Source organism: Hemitrygon akajei, chromosome 12, assembly GCF_048418815.1.
Source record: "Hemitrygon akajei chromosome 12, sHemAka1.3, whole genome shotgun sequence".
NCBI lineage: Eukaryota > Metazoa > Chordata > Chondrichthyes > Myliobatiformes > Dasyatidae > Hemitrygon > Hemitrygon akajei.
The window spans coordinates 13,602,945-13,626,222 of record NC_133135.1 but is presented as its reverse complement, the minus strand read 5'-3'; the positions used below and the strand labels follow the sequence as shown (position 1 = coordinate 13,626,222).

Sequence of the window (23,278 nt, the reverse complement as noted above, 5' to 3'; positions counted from 1 at the left end):
TCCCTCTTGTTTGATTCAGATACCACACTAGCTCACAGTTCGCGAGGTTTACTCGCCTCTGCGCTAAACTAAGGCCGTGACCAGCAACTAAGGGGTTGCTGGATCAATGTGAGTGACTGGCTGTGAATTCAATTTTGTAAACTTCAGTTCTGAATGCTATTTGCTTACTTCCATTGTTTGAACAATTTGGTTTTTTTTCTTCTGCACATTGAGTGCTTGACCGTCTTTTTAATGGGTTCTATTAGGTTTCTTTGTTTTATGGCTGCCTGTAAGGAGACAAATCTCAAGGTTGAATATAGTATACAAACTTTGAAAATAAATGTGCTTTGAACTTCGAACTTTAATTGCAAATGGACATGGCTAACAAAGTCACTTGAGTCAGGGAGGGGCAGTTAACAAAGGAGACTCAAAGGGCCGAATGGCCTAATTCTGCTCCTATGTCATGTCTTAACACCCAATGATTCAGGAACAGCTTCTTCCCCTCTGACGTCTAGTTTCTGAATAGACACTGGACCCATGAAAACTACCTCACTACTTTTTTTGCTCTACTCGTTTAATTTATAAAAATTATATATAATATATATATATACACATTTACTGTAATTCACAGTTTTTATTACTATGTATTGCATTGGACTGCTGCCACAAAAACAACAAATTTCACAGCATGTGCCAGTGATATTAAACCTGATTTTGATTCTGGTAAACGTCACTCCAGTTAATCAATGCCTCTCCTGCAGCTGCAGTCTGAGAGTTTCAGATATCACCGCGCTACTTGATAAAAGCCAATAAATCCTGGAGGAAGCAGTCAAACTGTATTAATCTCTTATTTTGGCTGGAGTTCTGGCAGTGGTAAATACGGCTTCTCTATGCTTAAACACCTCCTCTCTGCTCTGCTCAGTGGGCAGAGTGCTACACAAGGGGAGAAAACAAATCACACAGAGAAGGAACTGTCAAAATAAATAATGTTCATATTACACTGTATTTATAAATGTACAAAGCAAGTCTTCCCTGTGTGATTCTTGCTCTCCACGTGGTCATCTCATGCGACAACTCTACCTCCTATTTCCCTGACCTCACTCCCACTATACTGCTCATGGAACGTAAAACTTAGGAACCAGCCCTTCTGTCTAAGCAACACACACAAAATGCTGGAGGAACTCAGCAGGCCAGGCAAAGAATAAATAGTTGACATTTTGGGTCAAGAACCTTCATCAGGACTGGAGAAAATAGATGAGAAGTCAGATTAAGAAGGCGGGGCAAGGGGAGGAAGAAATACAAGGTCGTAAGTGAAAGGTGAAACCAGGAAGAGGGAGGGGTGAAGTAAAGAGCTGGGAAGTCAATTGGTGAAAGAGATAAAAGTGCTGGAGAAGAAAGAATCTGATAGGAAAGGACAGAAGGTCACAGAAGAAAGCAAAGAAGGAAGAGCACCAGAGGTGGGTGATGGGCAGGTAAGGAGATAAGGTGAGAGAGGGAAATGGGAATAGGGGAATGGTGATGGGGGGGTGGGGGGAGCCATTACAGGAAGTTTGAGGAATCGCTGTTCATGCCATCAGGATGGAGGCTACCCAGACGGAATATAAGGTTTTGCTTTTCCGACCTGAATGTGGCCTCATCGCGGCAGTAGAGGAGGCCATGGACTGACATGCCGGAATGGGAATGGGAAGTGGAATTAAAATGGGTGGCCACTGGGAGATCCCGCTTTTTCTGGCAGACGGAGCATAGGTGCTCTGTGAAGCAGTCTCCTGATCTATGTCGGGTCTCACTGATAAACAGGAGGCCACACCAGGAGCACTGGATACAGTAGGTGACCCCAACCAATTCACAGGTGAAGTGTCACCTCATCTGGAAGGACTGTTTGGAGCCCTGAATGGTAGTGAGGGAGGAGGTGTAGGGGCAGGAGTGGCACTTGTTCCACTTGCAAGGCTAAGTACTAGGAGGGAGATCAGTAGGGAAGGACAAATAGACAAGGCAGTCATTTAAAGACTGACCCCTGTGGAAAGCAGAAAGTGGTGGGGGGGGGGGGGGGAGGGAAAGATGTGTTTGGTAGTGGAATCTCGTTGGAGATGGCAGAAGATATGGAGAATTATGTGCTGGAAGTGGAGGCTGGTGAGGTGATAGGTGAGAACAAGAGGAACCCTATCCCTTGTGGGGTAGTGGGAGGATGGGATGAGGGCAAACATGCAAGAAATGTAAGCGATACAGGTGAGGGAAGCATTGAAGGTGGTGGAAGGGAAGCCCCTTTCTTTGAAGAAGGAGGACATCTCCTTAGTTCGGGAATGAAAAGCCTCATCCTGAGAACAGATATGGCAGAGACAGAAGAACTGAGTGGATGGCATTTTTACAAGTAATGGGGTGGGAAGAGATATTGTCCAGGTTGCTGTGAGAATCAGTGGATCTATAAAAGATATCAGAAATAGAGAGAGGGAGAGAGATCAAGAAAGGGGAAGGAGGTGCTGGAAATGGACCAGAAAAATATAAAGCATGCCAGCATCTGCAGATTTTCTCTTGCTTCTGTCCAAGATATTGTGCTGAACTAATCACTCTCATGGTTCCTGATTACACTAATCCCTTCTGTCTGCACATGGCCTATGCTGTACCCATTCATTCTCTGCACATTCATCTAAAGAGTTAAAGATTAGCTTTATTCTTCACTGTTGTGCATTTTATATTTCAGTAATATTTGAGTAATCTTCTTGTTTGAATATACTGGTTGATTAAGCAGTCTTGTTCATTTAAAATAATTAATTATGGGTTATATGTATAAATACGTGAATTGCCTACATCTTCATGCCACCGCAAGGTACGTGCACACCTCACTTAAAGTAAACTCGAAGTTAGACTTGCATTCCCAGTCTCCCATGTCTTCCTTAAAATTAGTTTAATGTTTTGAAGTTACAAAACATAACTGTCACACATACATCAGTGAAAAGTGTGCAACATACTCAAAACGCTGGAGGAATTCGGCAGGTGGTCAAGAAGGTTCAGTCACTTGGCATTAAAGATGAGGTAGTAAACTGGATTAGATATTGGCTTCACAGGAGAAGCTGGAGAGTGGTAGTAGAGGGCTGCCTGTGACTAGTGGTGTGCCACAGGGATTGGTGTTAGGTCCGTTATTGTTCGTCATACCTATCAATGGTCTGGATGATAATGTGGTAAACTGGATCAGCAAATCTGAAAATGACACCAAGATTATGGGTGTAGCAGACAGCAAAGAAAACTATTAAAGCTTGCAGTGGGATCCGGAGAAATAGGCTGAAAATGGCAGACGGAATTTAATACAGACAAGTGTGAGGTGTTGCACTTTGGAAAGTCCATCCAAGGTAGGTCTTACACGATGATCGGTAGGGCACTGCGGAGTGCCGTAGAACAGAGGGATCTGAGAATACAGATCTATAATTCCTTGAAAGTGGTCTCATATGTAGATAGGATCATAAAGAAAGCTTTTGGCACATTAACCTTCAGAAATCAATGCACTCAAATTTGAAAGCCTAAGATCTCGGGGCTTTGGAGATGGGCAGATCGAGGGTCAGTGTCACGGCAGGAGACTCTTGTGTTGTTGGGGAGGCCGGAAAATCTTTCACTGTGGGCCCGAAGACCAGAGATCTTTGCAATCTTCGGGCATAGAGCTTGTAAAAAGCGACGAAACTGCCTTTTTAGCGTCATAAATCAGCGGGTTGTTGTTAAGTCTCCCGCTTACTGTGAAAATGGGGGACACCTCCCTTTCCCTTACTACAGAGAGAGAGAACCTGTGGGTTGCCGAATGCTGGATGAAATGCGATAGTCTTTGGGGCAACTGCAAGGTCTGTGTCTTTGCTATTGCCCAGCTCACGCTTGTGCTCACTTATTTTTGCTGGGAGGGGTAGGGGGGATTGTTGCTTGCTGCCACTTACGCGAGAGAGAGGGAGCTGGGGAGGACTTTGGTGCTCTCACATTTAACTGTCGTTCACTCTTTGGGGCACTTCTGTTTTTGCAGATGTTTGTAAAGAAAAAAGCATTTCAGGATGTATATTGTATACATTTCTCTGACATTAAATTGTACCTTGGAACCGAGTCCAGGAGTTGGGATATTATGTTAAAAATGTATAAGATGGTGTTGAGGCCTAATTTGGAGTATGTGTCCAGTTTTGGTCACCTACCTACAGGAGAGATGTAAATAAGATTGAAAGAGTATAGAGAACATTTTCAAAGATGTTGCTGGGACTTGAGGACCTGAGTTACAGGGAAAGGTCGAGTAGGTTAGGACTTTATTCCCTAGAATATAGAAGGTTGAGGGGAGATTTAATAGAGGTATACAGAATTATGAGGGGTATAGATAAGATAAATGCAAGCAGGCTTTTTCCCACTGAGGCTGGGTGGGACTACAACTAGAGGTCATGGGTTAAAGGTGAGAGGTAGAAGGTTTAAGGGGAATATGGGGGGAATTTCTTCACTCAGAGGGTGGTGAGAGTGTGAAACGAGATGCCAGCATAAATGGTGGATGCGGGTTTGATTTTAACATTGAAGAGGAGTTTGGATAAGTACCTGGATGGGAGGGGCATGGAGGGCTATGATTCGGGTGTAGGTCAATGGACTAGGCAAATTAATGATTTGACTAGATGGGCCAAAGGGCCTGTTTCTGTGCTGTAGTGTTCTATGAATCTATGACTCTGTAATGGATTATCTCACCTGGTTCCTCAACAATACGTACGTAATTGGTTAAGAAAGCACAGCAGCATCTCCTCTTCCTTAGAATTCTGAGTGAGTGAGGCTCCCCAATAACACAACCCAACCCCACCATTCTAACCATTTGATGCAAGGGCACCACTGAGAGCTCCAAGAACACCTGATCAGCTATATCATCATCTGTTATGGGAATTGCAAGGCATCTGACCCCAAGTCCCTACAAAGGATTGTAGGGACTGCTGAAAGCATCAAAAGGGCCTGTCTTCCACCCATTAGAGATATTTATCGGGAGCACTGTATACCTAGGGCCCTTGGCATCGTCAGTGAACCCTCCCATCTGAACCACAATCTCATTAACCCTACCATCAGGCAGAAGGACCTGTAGAGTTAGGACAAGGACTGTTAGGATGGGAAACAACTTCTTCCTCCAGGCTGTAGGACCACTGAACTCCCCGTCACCACTCAGCCCTCATCACATACAAAATGCTAGTAGCATTCCACTATTTACTATTTAACTTATATCATAATACAACTTATTATTTGTTAGTTTATTTGTGTTAATATTACTCTATGTGTGGTGTGTGAGTTAAGTGCACTGTGCTGTGCACTTTGGTCCAGAGGAACATTGTTTCATTTCACGTTATAAATGTGTAGGGCTGAATGACAATAAATTGAACTTCAACTTGAATACAAATTGAAAAAGAGGTAAGAGGTTTTGGTGCCCTGGGAAACAGGGCACCAATAGCAAACACCAGAGGGCATATGTACAAAATTAAGGGAGGGAAGTTTAGGGGAGACATCAGGGGTAAGTTTTTTTTACACAGAGGATTGTGAGTGCCTGGAATGACTTGCCAGGGATGGTGGTGGAGGCTAAAACATTAGGGGTATTTAAGAGCCTCTTGGACAGGCACATGGATGAAAGAAAAATGGAGGGTTATGGGGTAGTGTGGGTTTAGTACTTTTTTTAAAGGATTATATGGGTTGGCACAACATGGAGGGCTGAAGGGCCTGTACTGTGCTGTAGTGTTCTATGGTTCTATGGGGAGGGAAGAGAAATTATTGGAAGTTAGAGAAATCAATGTGCTCTCTCAGTTGTCTTTCTATTCCTCCCAAAAATTTATAAATTTCTATCTGGTCTCCCTTCAGCCTTTGCTTCATGTTTAGGTTCTTTTCAAATCTGCCACTACTGTCCACCAACAACCTTTCTTAATTCTTGAATTCCCTCCCACCTCCGCTCCAAACTCCTTAAATGCAATGCAGGAAAACAGAGTCTGCTGCAGCAACCCTCAAAAGGAATTGTTGACATTTTGGGTTGAAACCCTAAATCAGACCCCGATTCCAGGATGTGCAGTCTCTAGCCCCTCATTGAATGTACTGTTGGATTCAACACCACAGTGATTAAATTGTTTTGTCCACAGACAAAACAACACGCACAAAATGCTGGAGGAACTTGGCAAGTCAGGCAGCGTCTGTGGAGGGGACAACACTTGAGTCCTGATGAAGGACTCTGGTGATTCACAGAAATGTTTCTACAAAGGTGGCGCTGTGGATAATGAAGTAGGTTTTCAAAGCTTGCAGAGAGATTTAGGCCAGTTAGAAGAGTGGGCTGAAAGATGGCAGATGGAGTTTAATGCTGATAAGTGTGAGGTGCTACATTTTGATAGGAATAATCAAAATAGGACATACATGGTAAATGGTAGGGCATTGAAGAATGCAGTAGAACAGAGTGATCTAGGAATAATGATGCATAGTTCCCTGAAGGTGGAATCTCATGTGGATAGGGTGATGAAGAAAGCTTTTGATATGCTGGCCTTTATAAATCAGAGCATTGAGTATAGGAGTTGGGATGTAATGTTACAATTGTACAAGGCATTGGTGAGGCCAAATTTAGAGTATTGTGTACAGTTCTGGTCACCGAATTATAGGAAAGATGTCAACAAAATAGAGAGAGTACAGAGAAGATTTACTAGAATGTTACTTGGGTTTCAGCACCTAAGTTACAGAGAAAGGTTAAACAAGTTAGGTCTTTATTCTTTGGAGCGTAGAAGGTTGAGGGGGGACTTGATAGAGGTATTTAAAATTCTGAGGGGGTAGAGTTGACGTGGATAGGCTTTTTCCATTGAGAGTAGGGGAGATTCAAACAAGAGGACATGATTTGAGAGTTAAGGGGCAAAAGTTTAGGGGTAACACAAGGGGGTACTTCTTTACTCAGAGAGTGGTAGCTGTGTGGAATGAGCTTCCAGTAGAAGTGGTAGAGACAGGTTCGGTATTGTCATTTAAAGTAAAATTGGATAGGTATATGGACAGGAAAGGAATGGAGGTTTATGAGCTGAGTGCAGGTAGGTGGGACTAGGTGAGAGTAAGCGTTCGGCACAGACTAGAAGGGCCGAGATGGTCTGTTTCCGTGCTGTAATTGTTATATGGTTATATGGAAGGGCAAGTAGTGTGGCAGGATCAGAATCAGGTTTATTATCAGTGATACATGAAATGTGTTGATTTGCAGCAGTAGTACCATGCAAGATATAAAAATTACTATAAGTTATAAAAAAAAGTGTAAAAGAGGAGTACCGAGGTGGGTTCATGGACTACTCAGAAATCTGATGGTAGAGGGAAAGGAGCTATTCCTAAAACATTGAATGATATGTCCTCAGGCTCTTGTACCTCCTCCCGGATGGTAGTAATGAGAAGAGGGCATGTTCCATCTGGTGAAGTTCTTTAACAATGGATGCCACATTCTTGAGGCACTGCGTTTTGAAGGTGCCCTTGATTGTGGGAAGGGTTGTACCTGTGATTGAGCTGGCTGTACTGCACCATCAAAACTGAACAACTAGATAGTTCCTCTAACACAATTCAAAGATATCAGAGTGCCAGCACAAGGCACACTTGGCAACATCCACTGTTATGACTGCACACCTTATTGTATCCACCATCAGGTAGGAGGTACAGAAGCCTGAAGTTCAAGATTCAGGTTCAAGATCAGCTTATTCCCTTCAACCAGCAAAATCCTAATCACTACAATTCAGCAACACTATGACCACTGTGATCACTTTGTACTAAAATGGTACAAAGTATTTTTCTACTGTCTTTCCTTTAAAGATTGTGTATAATTTATGTTCTTCTTGTGAATGATCCTGTGTGTACGTGTTCTTCTGCACACAACAAACTCTTCTTTGACTTTGACTTCCAATTCTTTTAATACCTAAAGTATCTTTTTGTTTCACATATCCAGTAACAGCCTCCACAGCCCTCTTGGGCACAGAATTCAAAAGCTTCACGTCAGATGATCTCAATCCTGAACAGGGACTCCTAGACTTGAGAGCTCTGAACCTAACCAAAGGAAATATCAGTGAGACACAAGAGGCTGCAGATGCTGCAATCTGGAGCAACACACAAATTGGTGGTGGAATGCAAAGTGCTGAATAGCACTTGCAGAGCAGAAGGAACCGTCAGTGATTTTGGTCAAGACTCTGCATCAGGTCCAAGTGACTCAGCAGTTCCTCTCCTTCCCGCAGAGGCTGATTAACCTGCTGAGCATTTTTTTGCTGAAAGGAAATAACAACTGCACAATGCGGCTCCATATCTGGGCACTGAGCTCCGCATTCCCCTGCTTTAACTCACTGCATTCTTTCTTCTTTTAACACATCTCTTAAAAACTAACCCGATGAACGGTCTCGGCACGATGCGGCAATTATTTCTCTCATAGGTGCTCCCGACCGGCTGAGTTCCTCCAGCATTTTGTGTGTGTTGCTTTTAAAAACTACCTCTGACCAAGAGTTTGGCCATCTGCTTTGATGTCTCGTTTAATAGCTCAGTATCACATTTTGTTTGCTCGCTCTCTCGGAAAGCACCTTTGCAAAGTCTAATGACGTTAAGGAATGCTTCTGAGGAACTGCCGTGCAGTTCGCTATGGCCTCGGATGCCAGCTGTTGTTCGCTGGCAAAACTCAACCCTGTGCTGAAAGTGCGAAGCGTTCTAACAACTATATGTCTGCAAATCTTTATATCCTTTCAAATGTCTGTAGAAAATGTATATTAAAGAAAAGGTTTCAATTTATACAGTCTTTAATACTGCCGAGATGTCCAACAGTGCTCACAGCCGAGGCAGAAAAAGTAGTTCATAGCCCACCGCTCCAGCAACCTATATTTCTTGTCAACTTCTGATGCTGTCAGTGTGGAAATTATACGTTCTCTCTGTGACTACATGGGTGCTCCAGTTCCTTCTCACATCCCAAATGCAAATCGGCATAGGAAGTAAAGATAAAGATTTAGCTATATTTGTCACACGTACATCGGAACATATAGTGAAATGCGTCAATTGCAAATCAAATCAATGAGGATTGTGTTGGGCAGTCCGTTAAGTGTTGCCAGGTGCCAGGCGTGTTTGGAGTGTGAGAGCAACCCCGCATATCACGGGGGAAATTTACAAACTTTTTACAGGCAGCGGTGAGAACTGAACACCGTTTACTGATCGATTGAAAGAACACTGTCATGCTTCCCCGTGTTGCAGGACAAGAGGTAAACGATGAGTAGGGTGGGGGAACAAGACTGATGGGTTTGCTCTGGTGGGAGCCAACACGAACGGTTGGCTGAATAGCCTCCTACGTTAAAGTAAGTTAAGGCATACTACTGATGCTTTAACGTAGGGACTATTATTCTCAATTTGAAAATCACAAGCTTCCGTGAAAAATATGACTTCATTGCTAGAGAATGTTTTGTTGATCTCGACCAATGTTGGTGAGGAGTGTACGACACAGGGACAGAATGAGGTCACTCGGCCCATCCAGTCTGCTCTGCCATTCCATCATGACAGGTTGGATTGCACACTGCCGGGAGACTGTCCCATCGATTTCGTGAGGAGGGAGGGAGGGGGTGATACAAAACATGAGTGTCCATACGTTTTCTGAGTGAATATGCTTCTTTGCTCACGATTTCGAAAGGTACTCACTGTTTTTAAATATTTGCCTGGGGATGTTTTGCACCTTGGTCTCAGAGGAAGGCTGTCTTGTTCAGCTGTATTTATGTGTGGGTTGAATCATGGTGGATCCACTTCCCTCTCAACCCCATTCTCCTACATTTCTTCTCAACATCTGATACTGTCAGTGTGGAAATTGCATGTTCCCCCTGTAACTGAGTGCTCCAATTCCTTCTCACATCCCAAACAGCGAAGGCAAATTGGCAAGATAAGGACCAAGGGGGAGTTGGTGGGCCAGTAAAGGATGACATGTTTCCTTGCAGGAAAACAGCCTTAACTTTCAACTGATTGGTGACCTCTGGCAAAGCCCCATTGGGAGTGGCAACTTCGCCCAGGACCCCAGACCCTAATTCACAAACACATGAATCAGGAGATTCCAGGAGAGTTACCAATTGATTGGAGGGCTGCAAATGTTATTCCTTTATTCAAGAAAGTGAGTAGGAATAATCATAGAAATTATAGACTAGTGAGGCTTACTTCAGTGTGGGTAAATTTTTTGAGAAGATTTTTGGAGAGAGGATTAATGGGCATTTGGAGAAACATAGTCTGATTATGGACAGTTAGCATGGCTTTGTCAGGCACAGGTCAGAGAGAGGTATTTTACATGCCGACAGGGGTGATGGTAGAGGCATTTAAGAAACTCTTAAATAGGTATATGGATGATAGAAAAATGGAGGTCTATGTAGGAGAGAAGGGGTACATTGATCCTAGAGTCAGTTAAACTGTCAGTACATCATGGGCTGAAGGGCCTCTACTGTGCTATCTTGTTGTGTTCTTCACTTAGTGGCCACTTTATTAGATACATCTGCTTGTTAATCCCAGAACCTAATCAGCTAATCATGTGGTAGCAACTCAGCGCATAACAGCATGCAGACATGGCAAATATTCCGTTGTTGTTCAGACCAAACATCAGAATGGGGAAGAAATGCGATCTACGTTACTTTGACCGTGGAGTGATTGTTGGTGCCAGATGGGCTTCTGAGTACCTCAGAAATGCTGATCTCCTGGGGTTTTCACGCACAGCAGTCTCTAGAGTTTACTGAGAATGGTGTGAAAAACAAAAAAAAAATCCAGCAAGTGGCAGGTCAGTAGGCAAAAACACCTTGTTAATGAGAGAGGTCAGAGGAGAACGGCCAAACTGGTTCAAGCTGACAGGAAGGCGACAGTAACTCAAATAATCGCACGTTATAACAGTGGTATGGAGAAGAGCAGCTCTGAATACAGATGTCATCCTTGAAGTTAATGGGCTACAGCAGCAGAAGACCACACTGGTTTCCATTCCTGTATCTAATAAAGTGGCCACTGAGTGTATGCCCTATGCCAACACCAAAACTGGAAATGTTGACAGAATTACACAGTGTGAAGCTTCTATTGCCGTGCTTAAAATGGCCATCAGTAACTGCTGACAGCTAGAGTGGCAGTGCTCACTGGGCACTGAAGTGAAAGCTGAACGCTCTGACCCCAATTAAGGATTTACACTGCACATGACAATTAACACGCTAAAAGAACACTCAATTATTGCTGATCCATAATACATGGAATAACAGGAAGATTACAGAGGGAAGAAGTCAAAACACGTCCTGAACCCAAACTCTGACTCGTCAATCACTCCTCAGTATTAGAAATGCAGTACAGATGAGGTCTTTCCTTTCATCATGCACGCTGCCAATGCATTGAGGAACAACAGGCTCCCCAGCCAGGGGTCCCCTGTTTACTCAGGCATCTTATTATCTGTGGAGACCCTACTGAGAATTAATAACTTGACTGTTGAAAACACAGGACAAGAAGGAAGAATATTGATCTTAAAACATCCCGAACTTAGTTAATTACCTTATGACAGCCAGCGGAAAACCACAGAAAAGCAATTTCCTTGAGAATCAAGAGTCAATCTTTCAAATAAGTAGCTACATTTATCTTCTATTTCAGCAGAGTTTCCTATATTAACAACCTCCATTCACCCCACCACAGATCCTTCTTATGACTTATGATATTATTACATTTATTATTGTTATATTACATCATATTATATTGGGTGGCGGGGTGGAAATACATATCTACCCAAGGAAGTGTAAGACACTCCTTCCCTCCGCTGGCCTGCAGGTCACCTTTAGCCAAGATATAGCACCTGTATAGCAGCCCCCCCCCCCCACCACTCCCAATCAGGGTCACAAGAAGCCATGGGAGCAGGTGGCAGATGGTTGTATGAGCAACCAGTGCATATCACCAAGTGCTGGTTATGCAACCACTGACACCAGGCAGACAGTCTCTGAAGAGTATTGATAATGGCTGGGGTCACCCATCTTGTAAAGACACTGCCCAGAAGAAGGGAATAGCAAACCACATCTGTAGAAAAATCTTGCTGAGAGCAGTCATGGTCATATGTCTTATGACACTGCACATAATGATGATAACATATATATTAATTCATTATAATTTGTTAATGAATATATACCTTTATTATTGTTATATATTAATAAATATAATATTTATTATTACTTGTTATCCACTTACGATTCATGACCTTCAGTCCCCTCCATAATCTTCTCCATCTTTCAAAACTCCACAACTTCGATAAAAGTCCTTCTGGAAAGCACTCCTCTGACAAGCCTTTTGCAATTTGCTCTCCAGCTGTGGCTCTTCTTATTCAGAGCCAGGAGACATTGGGTTCAGGTCCTGCTCCAGGGACCCAACACAAAATCAAGATGCCAAGGTAGGGTAGCAAGGTAGCCCAGGTAGGGTGGTGTAGTAGCGTATGGGTTTCCTCCAGGAGCTCCGGTTTCCCAAAGGTGTTCAGGGTAGGGTTAGTAAATTGTGGGCATGCTATATTGGTGCAGAAACCATGGCGACAATTTTTGTTGTAAGGCTCACCAGATGTGTCCCTATTATCCTTCTTAGATATTTTTTTTTAATTTTTTTATTAGTTTTTCAAAACATTTTACAAAATTAAAAACCCCAAATCCCAATGAGGAGCATTAATACAGTGCAAGATTAAGCATACAATAACAATATGCTACAAAGGAAGAGAATTTAACAAAAAAGCACCTAAATTAAAGACAAGTGAGCTTAGTGTCCTCCCCAAGCCCCACAACACAAGAAAAAAACAACAACAACTCGAGACCAACCACCACACAATATAAAGAGTATAAGTCCGGACAGTCAAACTCCCAGACTGTGAATACACTTAGCAACAGAGGATAATAATGCCTACTACCAGAAAAAAAAGGGAGCTGAAAGCAAGGGACCGAAAAGAAGAGAAAAAAAGAAAAAAAAAACCCTAGTCAAGAGGAAGGTTATGAAAGTACTCGATAAAAGGTCCCCAGACCTTATGGAACTTTAGATCTGAATTAAGAACTGAATAATGAATTTTTTCGAGGTCCAAGCAGGCCATAATGTCGTTAAGCCATTGCGCATGAGTGGGCGGGGCAACATCTCTCCATCTAAGGAGGATCAAGTGTCTCGCCAGGAGAGAGGCAAAGGATAGTATTCGGCATTTGGTCGGACCCAGACATAAATCTGTCTTGCCCCAAAAACCGAACAGAGCAATTAAGGGGTTAGGTTCTAGGTGCTGATTCAGAATACCCGATAATGTAGTGAAGACATCTTTCCAGAATTTCTCCAAGCTAGGACAGAACCAGTACATATGGATGAGAGAGGCCACGCCCCTCTTGCATTTATCACAGAGCGGACTAATGCCAGGGTAGAATCGAGATAGTTTAGATTTAGACATATGGGCTCTATGAACAATCTTAAACTGTAAAAGGCAATGGCGAGCACAAAGGGAGGTTGAGTTAACCGATTTGAGAACTGAGTCCCAGCTCTCCTCAGATAAGGAGATATTTAAATCCTGCTCCCAGGCCATTTAAATTTTATCCACAGGGGCCCGTCGTAAGGCTGCTAGTTTATCTCGGATAATTGATATTAAACCTTTACCTAGTGGATTAATGGAAAGAAATAGGTCCATAGCATTTTTCGCAGGCATTTCAGGAAAGTTAGGAATTAAAGGGGCAGTAAAGTGTCGGATTTGGAGATATCTGAAAAAGTGAGCGTTAGGCAGGTTGAACTTAACGGAGAGCTGCTGAAAAGAAGCGAAGCGATTATCAATGAAGAGATCTTCAAAATTTCTAATGCCCTTCCTGTACCAAACATGGAATGCTGAATCGTACGTAGTAGGTAAAAAAAGGTGATTATGTGCGACAGGGCTAGAAACGGAAAACCCCTGGAAACCATAGCATTTCCTGAACTGAGCCCATATACGCAAAGTGTGTCTAACCAGAGGATTAGCTATTGATCTGGGCAGACTTCTTAGATATTTTTAACTTTTTTTTTTATTGATCATAGAAATTATCCTAACTGGATGCATCATGGCTCGGTATGGCAACTGTTCTACTCATGATCACTAGAACCTGCAGAGAATTGTGGATGTCACAGGAACCAGCCCCCCCCCCCCCCCCATGGACTCTGTCTACACTTCTCGCTACCTCAGTAAAGCGGCCAGAGTAATCAAACACCCCACCCACTCTTCCATTGGGCAATTGTTACAAAAGCCTGAGAGTACGTATCATCAAGCTTGAGGACAGCTTCTACCAAACTGTTATAAGACTATTAAATAGGAGCGGTTGATGGCTCTGGGCCTGTTCTTGCTGGGATTTAGAAAAATAAGGGGAGATCTCATTGAAACTTATTGAATATTGAAACATGTCCTTATGCCATCCCCTCTCTCTGCTTTTCACAAAGACTGCTCCCGTATTCCTTTGTTCATTCATCCCTCCCCACTAATCACCCTTGGCAAGCAGCCAAACTACTAAGCCTGCCCATTCACCTCCTCCCTCCTCTCCATTCAGGGCCCCAAATAGTCCTTTCTATGAACGCTGCCTGACTTGCTGAGTTTCTCCAGCATTTTGTGTGTGTTGCTTCAAATATTGAAAGGCCTAGATAGAGTGGGATGCAAAGAGAAAGGCTCCTATAGTGACTGAGTCTAGGACCAGAAGGAAGAGATGAGGAGGAATTTCTTTAGCCAGAGGTTGATGAATCTGTGGAATCCATTGCCACAGATGACTGTGGAGGCCAGGTCATTGGGTATATTTAAAGCAGAAGTTGATAGGTTGTTGATCAGCCATGATGAAGTGGCATACCAGTCTTGATAGGTTAAATGGTGTGATTCTGCTCCTATGTCTTATGGCCTAAATCAGGGGTTCCCAACCTTTTTTATGCCATCAGCCTTACCATTAACTGAGTGGTTTGTGGATCCCAGGTTGGAAATCCCTGGTCTAAATGGCTCTCTAGTATGATACATTGGAACACTCACAATCTAACCTTGCACCTTATCATCTACCTGCACTGCACTTGCTCTGTAGCTGTTACACTTTATTCTGCATTCTTAATGCTTCACCTTGTTCTACCTCAATGCACTGTGTAATTATCTGATCTGTATAAGCAGTATGCAAGACACGTTTTTCACTCTATCTCAGTACACGTACCAATCATAAACCAATTCCACACGCCAACAGACCTGCTGTTTCCAGCATTTTCTCTTTTTGGTTCAACACTTTTAAAATCTGGTTTCAAATTCTCTAATATTGAAGCGATCTATGAAAGTAATATTTAATGGGTGATGCCTTTACCACAGAATGACTGAAGCACTCAATTAAACTCCGAATAGCAATGAGTGGAGATGTTCTCAATGTGCATTCCACAGCCATTCTCCAGATGTCAAGATAAAATAACTATTTCTGAAATTACAACACGAAACACATAAATCATCTGTGCAAATATGATGGCTAATTAAGGCTCTGCTTTTTAGATAAATTAATCCCAGTTACAATTTTCAGAACTGCAAGTGCTTTTAATATTGACAAGATATCATACATCAGTTTTATTTCTAAGTAAATAGTATATTTCGCATCAGAGGGGTAAAAAAAATTCCTCCGCACTTCAGTGAGCACACCAAAGATTTTTTAAAGCAGATTTATTGTCACATGGATTACTAGCTCGCAGTAGCTGAGACCACAAAACCATGGTTCAAAGGTCAAGGAGACAGCAATTCAAACTGGTTCAACCCACAAAATGCTGGAGAAAGACAACATCTACAGAGGGAATGACCAGTCAACATTCAGGTTGAGACCCTGTATCAGCAGTAGAAGGAAAGAGGGGAATAGCCAGCATAAAATGGTGGATGGATGTGGAGGAGGGGAGCAAGAGCTAGCTGTTGATGGGTCAATCCAGGACCTGGGAGGATGATATGCAAGTGAGGTGGGGGTGGAGAGAGTGGGAATGATGTAAGAAGCTGACAGGTGAAAAGCGGACGTGAGAACGGGATGAAGAAGATGGAATAGAAACATAGAAACATAGAAAACAGGTGCAGGAGTAGGCCATTCAGCCCTTCGAGCCTGCACCGCCATTCAGTATGATCGTGGCTGATCATCCAACTCAGAACCCTGTACCTGCTTTCTCTCCATACCCCCTGATCCCTTTCGCCACAAGGGCCATATCTAACTTCCTCTTAAATATGGGAGTATTTAATATAGAATCGGATAGGAGAGGACAGTGGACCATGGAGGTGGGGAGAACAGCAAAGGGGATCGAGATAGCAGGGGAGGAGAAAGAGAAGGGGTGATGGGGGTGGGTAGGATTGTGAAAGAAAAAGTGGAGAGAGATTAGTTCCCAAATCTGCCAGTAAGCAGTGAGTGGACCATTCACACATACGCCTGGTCCATCATACTGTTAGTCTCTACTGACCTGTAACCTTATATTCACCCACCATAGCTTTATGATTCTTCTTATCCTTGCATAAGAATCTCTCAGTGCTTTTAGTTTTGCAAATTGGACTTGAAAGCTTATCTGCCCAGTTGCATTTACTTGTCCAGAATACTAATCATACCACCTCCAAATAATCAATCTCCTCTACATTTAATAATCTGACTCTAACCAAGGCCCACTCAGAAACAAGTTATAAATTGGTTTTGTGAAAGGGAATTTTTAAATTCTCTGAGCTCAAGGCCAGAGAGGACAAGTAACCAGAAAAGGTAAAGAAATACACATCAGTGCAACAATTTTTCTTCATTTGATTGCTGCTCTGAAAATCCACACACCGTCAAAAATACTTTGATCCCAACATGGTGTAGCTATTCTTGACAAGTGAGAAAATGTTTCCTCGCATTGGGATTTTTTGTGAATAACTGACAAATGGAGAGTAGGCAGAAAGTAAGGAGTGGAAATAGGGAAAATGGCTTTTATTCAGAGAGCTTTTAGAGCATGAGCTGTACGGCCACAGGAACAGATGAGTGACAGAACATTGTGCCTTCTGAAAGAATTTAAAATGGAGGAATATGCAGAACATATTCAGATTCGATGGGGAAAAAAATCCCTCTGAACTTTAGTGAGCAGCACCAAAGTTTTTTTATACAGATCTACCGTCACACGATTTGTCCTCTTTTTCATATTTGATGTTTGTCGGTCGTGTGTGTGTGTGCGTGCATGTGTATTCTTTTGTGTTTTATTGTTTTCCTGTGGGTGCCAGCAAGTAAGCAAACCTCAGGGTTGTATAAGGTATACATACTTTGATAATAAATTTACTTTGAAATTTGAATTACTAGCTTGTATTTGTCCAGATACTACAAAGGCCAAAGAGGCAGCAATTCCAACTGGTTTAACACCATTATTAGGAAACAGTGTTATTTTGGTCAGATTAGTTTTCATTCGTTTTGTCAAAATCTTCACATGACGACCCCATGGCCTTCACCTAGCCTGTAAACCAAGGGATTCCTTGACATCAATGACTCCAAGTGCAGACTAGACGACCACTTTGCCGAGCACCTGTGTTCCCTCTGTCCGTGACGTTCATCGCGAGCTTCCATTTGGAAGCCATTTTAATTCCCCTTCCCATTATTCCTGCATTGACTGCCTGTCCTTGGCTTCCTACAATGGCAGGGTGAGGGCAAGTACAGACTGGAGAGCAACACCTCACATTCTGCCTGGGTATTCTACAATATATGATATTGCACTTACTGTTTACCTGCACCGCCATTTCTCTGTAACTGTTACACTTTATTCAGCATTGTTATATACAAAATTTATTTTCAGAACCAAATTGTAATTAACTTACATTCAAAGCTCCCCCTCCCCCTTTTGTCATAATCCTGAGGAAACTAATAGAGCAGTTGTGATGTTCTCATACTGACTCCCTGTACTTCCCAACAAGACCACACAACCCAAATCCAGACATACCTTGACTTAAGGGAGACTCTCTGCTCTGTTTCAGCCAGAAATTCTCAGCCCATCTACAATCCATGAGTTCAGTTTTGCCCTGACCTTAAATGAGATGAGCAAATGTACCATCATTCTCACCACTTCCTCAGTCTTTCACCACCCCAAACAAAACAAAATCACCAGTGGATTTAATTAGAAATAATTTACAGCAGGTGCACTGAGGAACCCAGCCCTCATTGCCACTCAGTAATGCCTCTCAAAATATATGTTTGAGGTGCTTGAGTCCATAGCTTTTGAAGAAGACCAATAGGATCAGTGTCCACAGGCCTAGGATGAACCCGTCCGGAGGGTGCCAGTCTTTCCGCTTCGGTTTCTACAAAACAACACAAATAATCACAATCAAAACACTGCAAACACTGGAAATCTGAATTAAAGACACAAAATTCTACAACCCCCCTGGAAGTTCTCTCTTCTCACCCTCCTATCAGGTAGAAGATAAAAAAGTTTGAAAACAGGTACCATCAGGTTCAAAAACAGCTTCTATCCCACTGTTCCAAGACTCTTGAGTGGACCTCTTGAATGATAAAGATGAACGGTTGATCTCACAACCTCATCATGGGCCTTGTACTGTAGTTTCTCTGTAACACTACATTCTGTATTCTGTTATTGCTTTATCCTCTTGGCATGGTAGCATAGTAACTAGTGCAACTCTTTGCAGCACCAATGATCAGGGTTCAATTCCCGCCACTGTCTGTAAGGAGTTTGCACGTTCTCCTCGTGACTGCCTGGGTTTCCTCTGGGTGCTCCAGTTTTCTCCCGCATTCAAAAGACGTACAGGTTAGGGTTAGTAAGTTGTGGCTGTGCTATGTTTGTGTTGGAAGCCAGGTGACACTTGCGGGCTACCCCCAGCACATATTTGGACTGTGCTTGTTGTCGATGCAAACGACGCATTTCACTGTACGTTTCGATGTTTTGATATACATGTGACAAAGCTAATCTTTAAGATCTTTAACTTTTAACAGATTTTTAGGCAGACAGAAGAAAGGATTCAATGATGTTTTTGGAGCTCCTCGAAAAATTGTAACATTCCCATTAATTCCTGGGAACAGAGAAGGAACTTTCAGGATGGTTTTTAGAACCTCGAGTCCACACATCCATAACTCAAGGGCCAAAGGCCAAACCTGTGTTTGGCATCATGGGGTGAAGTTTGAAGTTGGAGACCCGACGTCTGAGAGTCTGAAAATCTGGGGCCAAGGACTGAAGGCCTACAGGCGGCCTGTCTTGGGATTGGAGAGCTATCTGGGTGTTTGAGTGGGCGGGAAAGTGGCTTGTTTTGCTGTCATTGTGCTGCTTTGTTATTGTTACTGCTTACATTGTTCTGTTGAACATTGTGGACATGCTTTGTTGGCGCCAAAATGTGTGGCGATCAATGTTCCTTTTAATTTGTAATGACCAGTGTGTGCAAAAGTCTTGTGCTGTGCAATGTTTTTTTGCCCAGTGACAGCAACATGTGCATACTGAATAATTTCTTCAATAAAAACTGTATAAATAAGGCAGTTCTAAAATCTGTACACAAATCATTGCAAATTCCATGTTATCAACACTATCTGCATCAGAAACCGGAACAGGAAATATGATTGTGTACAATCGTGAAATATACTTAACATACCAATGAGGTAGAGGGTGACAACCTTTTGTGCTCAGTTTGAATTCCTTTGTGCACTCGTAGCAAAAGATGTGTGCACATGCACAGGTGCACACCTTAGAGGGAACATGGCTGGCGATAATTGCAAACTGCCCTCAACACATCCTCAAAAGTTTTCGAACGTTAAGGAAATCTCTGAAGTTAGGTGCATGTTGTCTAGAGGGACACTGTATGCATGCTAAGCTGGTGCTGAAATCTTTGGAGTGAGTGACACTTGCGGCTGCTCCCTGCACATTCCTGTAACAAACACAACTGACACGTTTCACATGTGAATCTACTAGTGTAAGTGCTGGAGTGTGTACACTGCCTCATAACCCTTCATCAGGACTGGAAAAGGAAGGGCTAAGAAGCCAGAATTCTTTTCTAACTCTCTTTTTCCTTTCCTCCTCCTGACCAGTCTAACAAACACTAATTCATTTCTCAGAAAAATTACACTGTCAAATTTGTTCATTGTGTTAAAAGCAGTGTATAATTGCATGCTGTTATTGCAGTAATATCCCTGTGTAGAGCTATAATCATTTTATCAATGCAACTGTTGTGCTTTAATATCACTAAAGTCATTTTCTAGATTCAAGATTGTTTATTGTCTTTTTCAGTAAAGGAGAATGAAATGATTGTTACTCCGGATCCGATGCAGCATAAAAAACACAATAAGCAGAAAGAGCACAATAAAAAAAACACAATAAATACAAATATAAAAGCAATCTTATAAAATAATGTACAAGTAACTGTTATATACATAGACTGATTGTACGTACATAAAGTGATGCTGGTGATGTGTATCATAAACACAAGGAAATCTGCAGATGTTGTAAATCCAAAGCAACACACACAAAATGCTGGAGGAACTCAGCAGGTCACGCAACGTCCTTGGAAAAGAGTGAAGAGTCGACGTTTTGGACAGAGCCCTATCAGCAGGACTCATGATGAAGTGTCTCGGCACAAAACGCTAACTGTTTACTCTTTTCCATAGACGCTGCTTGACCTGCTGAGTTCCTCCAGCATTTTGTGTCTGGTGACGTGAACGTAGTGGTAATAGGGTGGGTGAATGGATGGTGATGTTGATCAGATTCAGTGCTTGGGGAAAGTCTGGTGATCCTGGTGTGGTTGCTATGTAGCCTCCTCCCTGATGAGAGTCGAGGTTGTTTTCATATCCCGTGCATTACAGAGTTTTAAAATAAAACAGTTCTGGTGTGAAGGAGGGCAGAAATTAGACTGTTTTATCGATGGGATGTCAGAATAGTTCAGCCATTGAAAGCAGCAGGCCAGCACATACTGTTTAAACAGACAGCATCGTTCTCATTGGAGTCCAATCTACTCTGTAAGGAGCTAGCTGCGACATGCAGTTCAACCACATCTAGGATAAGGTTGCCTTGCAAAATACCGGGAGCTTGTTGAGGGACACAGAATTTGATTTTCCCTAATGTTTCCAATAATCAAAATAAATTCATAATAAAAAATATACAAAAATAAACCAAGCAATGCCTTTTCATTCATACATTCATAGTCAACGGTTTCAGTATTACTCTGTTTGAATTCCTTAAAGCCAATTGGTCCCATGTGGCCCCAAAATGCATTTCAAATTCTGTTACAGGATTAAATTGAACTTCAACATCAATTATCCAGCAGGAGGCACCCACTCTGTTTGCCACACTTCACACTTCAAGAACTTTTGAAAATAGTGCCGTTATATGAAGGGATGGTGTGTGTGTGTTGGGGGGGGGGGGGGGTGGCAGACGAGGGAAAGGAAATCAGAAGTCAGAGCCCATTAATATTCCGTCAGAATAACCAGTCTCAAACAGTAATCTATATTTATGTAACTGCTGCATTCAAAATCTTCCAATTAGCATGCCAGTCCATTGCACAGGTTACTTTGCACTTCTCATCATCCACTTTGTCCCATCAATCACTCTATTTATTAGCAGCAGATGTGCTCTCCCCAATAAGTGCCACCCAACCTCACTAACAAATTGCCACTACTCTTGGACTTTTTATTGCTAAGCACCTTCTTATGGCACAGCCCAACTAGTCCTGAAGAAGGGTCTCAGACTGAAATATCGACTGCTTATTCCTCTCCATAGATGCTGCCTGACTTGCTGTGTTCCTCCAGCAATCTGTGTGTGTTAGTCTAACCGGCACCCTTTTACCCAACCCAGTCTCGTGGATGGACCCAAGCATTATTAGAACATAGAACATACAGCACAGTACAACCCCTTTGGCAATCAATGTCACGCTAATTCTTTTACCTCTCCGCTATTGAGGATATCATCAAAATGCGATGCCTCAAAGAGGGAGCATCCATCATTAAGGACACCCCCACCACTCTCTCATTAGTACCATCAGGGAGGAGATACAGGAACCTGAAGACCCACATTCAACATTATTTTCCCTCCACCATCAGGACTCTAAATGGCCCATGAACCTTTGAACACTATCTCACTATTTTGCTCTTTTTATATTTCTTATTGTAACAAAGTAAGTTTTTAAATGTACTGCTGCCACAAAACAACAAATTTCACGATGTATGTCAGTGATAATAAACCTGATTCTGATAATGTACCTGGAATAGCATCACACAATGAATAGCATCAGATCCAGTTGAAGCTTTTAATACCCAAGTAAGACAGGTAGACATGTAGACAGGTAGACAGATATGCAGTTCTGTGCAAAGTCCTAGGCACATGTAAAAAAAAATCTGTAAAGTGAAGATATTTTGAAAAAATAATGAGATGAAAAGTTACTAAATATCAAAAAAATACTATAAAGAGCAGTAATAACTACTCTTTGTCTTTAAAACTAAATCAATCCTCTTAGGTACACCGTCATGCAGTTTTATAAACAAAAATGGCTGGTAGGTTGTTTCAAGCCTCTTGGAGAACGTACCACTGTTCTGCAGACTTTGGCTGTCTCACTTGCTTCTGTGTCTCCATGTAATCCCAGACAGCCTCGATGATGTTGAGACCACGGCTCTGTGGAGGCCATACTGTTTGAAACCATATAAAAGATCTAGCATGTCTAAGACTTTTGCACAGGACTGTATACCCGTGTGCACCGAATAATTGTCTTTACTTGACTGGAAGTAAATGCAACAGCAAAGCAAAATGCTGGGAAATCGAAAGGAAACATAAACTGCTCAGCCAGTCAGGCAGCAAACATGGAGAGAGGGAGGGGAAACATCTCGGTTCAATGCTGGGTCATTTGCCCTCTCCATAGGTCCTGCAAGCTCAGCTGAGCATTTACACATCTTCTAAACTAAATTCGAAAAGACATCAGCTGTTGCTCAGTAACACTATCCACAAGACAGAAGGTTCAAGGAGATATGAACACAACCTTCAGACGGCTGTTCAGTAGAGCAATGAGGTAATGTTGAAATCAAGAATTTTTTTTATGTTGAAACACAATATCTAGTTCTCATGGGTTCACACAACAGATGCAAAAGATCTACTGCATTATGTCGAACTACTTTTAAGTTCTGCCAGTTTCTCTGTCTGTCACATTTCATGAGACTTTTCCCACAGACGCCTCTGAAATGTCTTCCTTGTTCCTCAACCACAGTTCTCTCTCTGATCTCATGGACAGAGCCTCTGACTGCATCTTATCTGTTTTCCACATATCTTCTCTTACCCTCTCTCCTCCTGGGTCGAGTAAGAAAGGAGCTCCTCTAGTCCTCCTCTTCGAATCCACCAGAGGACATTCCAATCCTCCTTTGCATTTGTTTCAGATTCCAACACT

General features: G+C 42.5%; 2 protein-coding genes across 2 annotated transcripts in view; one reads left to right on the top strand and one right to left on the bottom strand.

Annotated features, from left to right (window-relative positions):
- The window catches only part of st6galnac5a (ST6 (alpha-N-acetyl-neuraminyl-2,3-beta-galactosyl-1,3)-N-acetylgalactosaminide alpha-2,6-sialyltransferase 5a), a 93,887-nt gene extending 74,581 nt beyond the window's left edge, over positions 1 to 19,306 (top strand). The window contains exon 4 of the mRNA XM_073062594.1: positions 18,864 to 19,306. Within this exon, the coding sequence (XP_072918695.1) occupies positions 18,864 to 19,152 (289 nt within the window). The 3' untranslated portion in view covers positions 19,153 to 19,306. The remainder of the gene's footprint in view (positions 1 to 18,863) is intronic.
- The window catches only part of pigk (phosphatidylinositol glycan anchor biosynthesis, class K), a 158,584-nt gene continuing 150,763 nt past the window's right edge, over positions 15,458 to 23,278 (bottom strand). Inside the window, exon 11 of the mRNA XM_073062589.1 lies at positions 15,458 to 18,214. Coding sequence (XP_072918690.1) covers positions 18,098 to 18,214 — 117 coding nt within the window. The 3' untranslated portion in view covers positions 15,458 to 18,097. The remainder of the gene's footprint in view (positions 18,215 to 23,278) is intronic.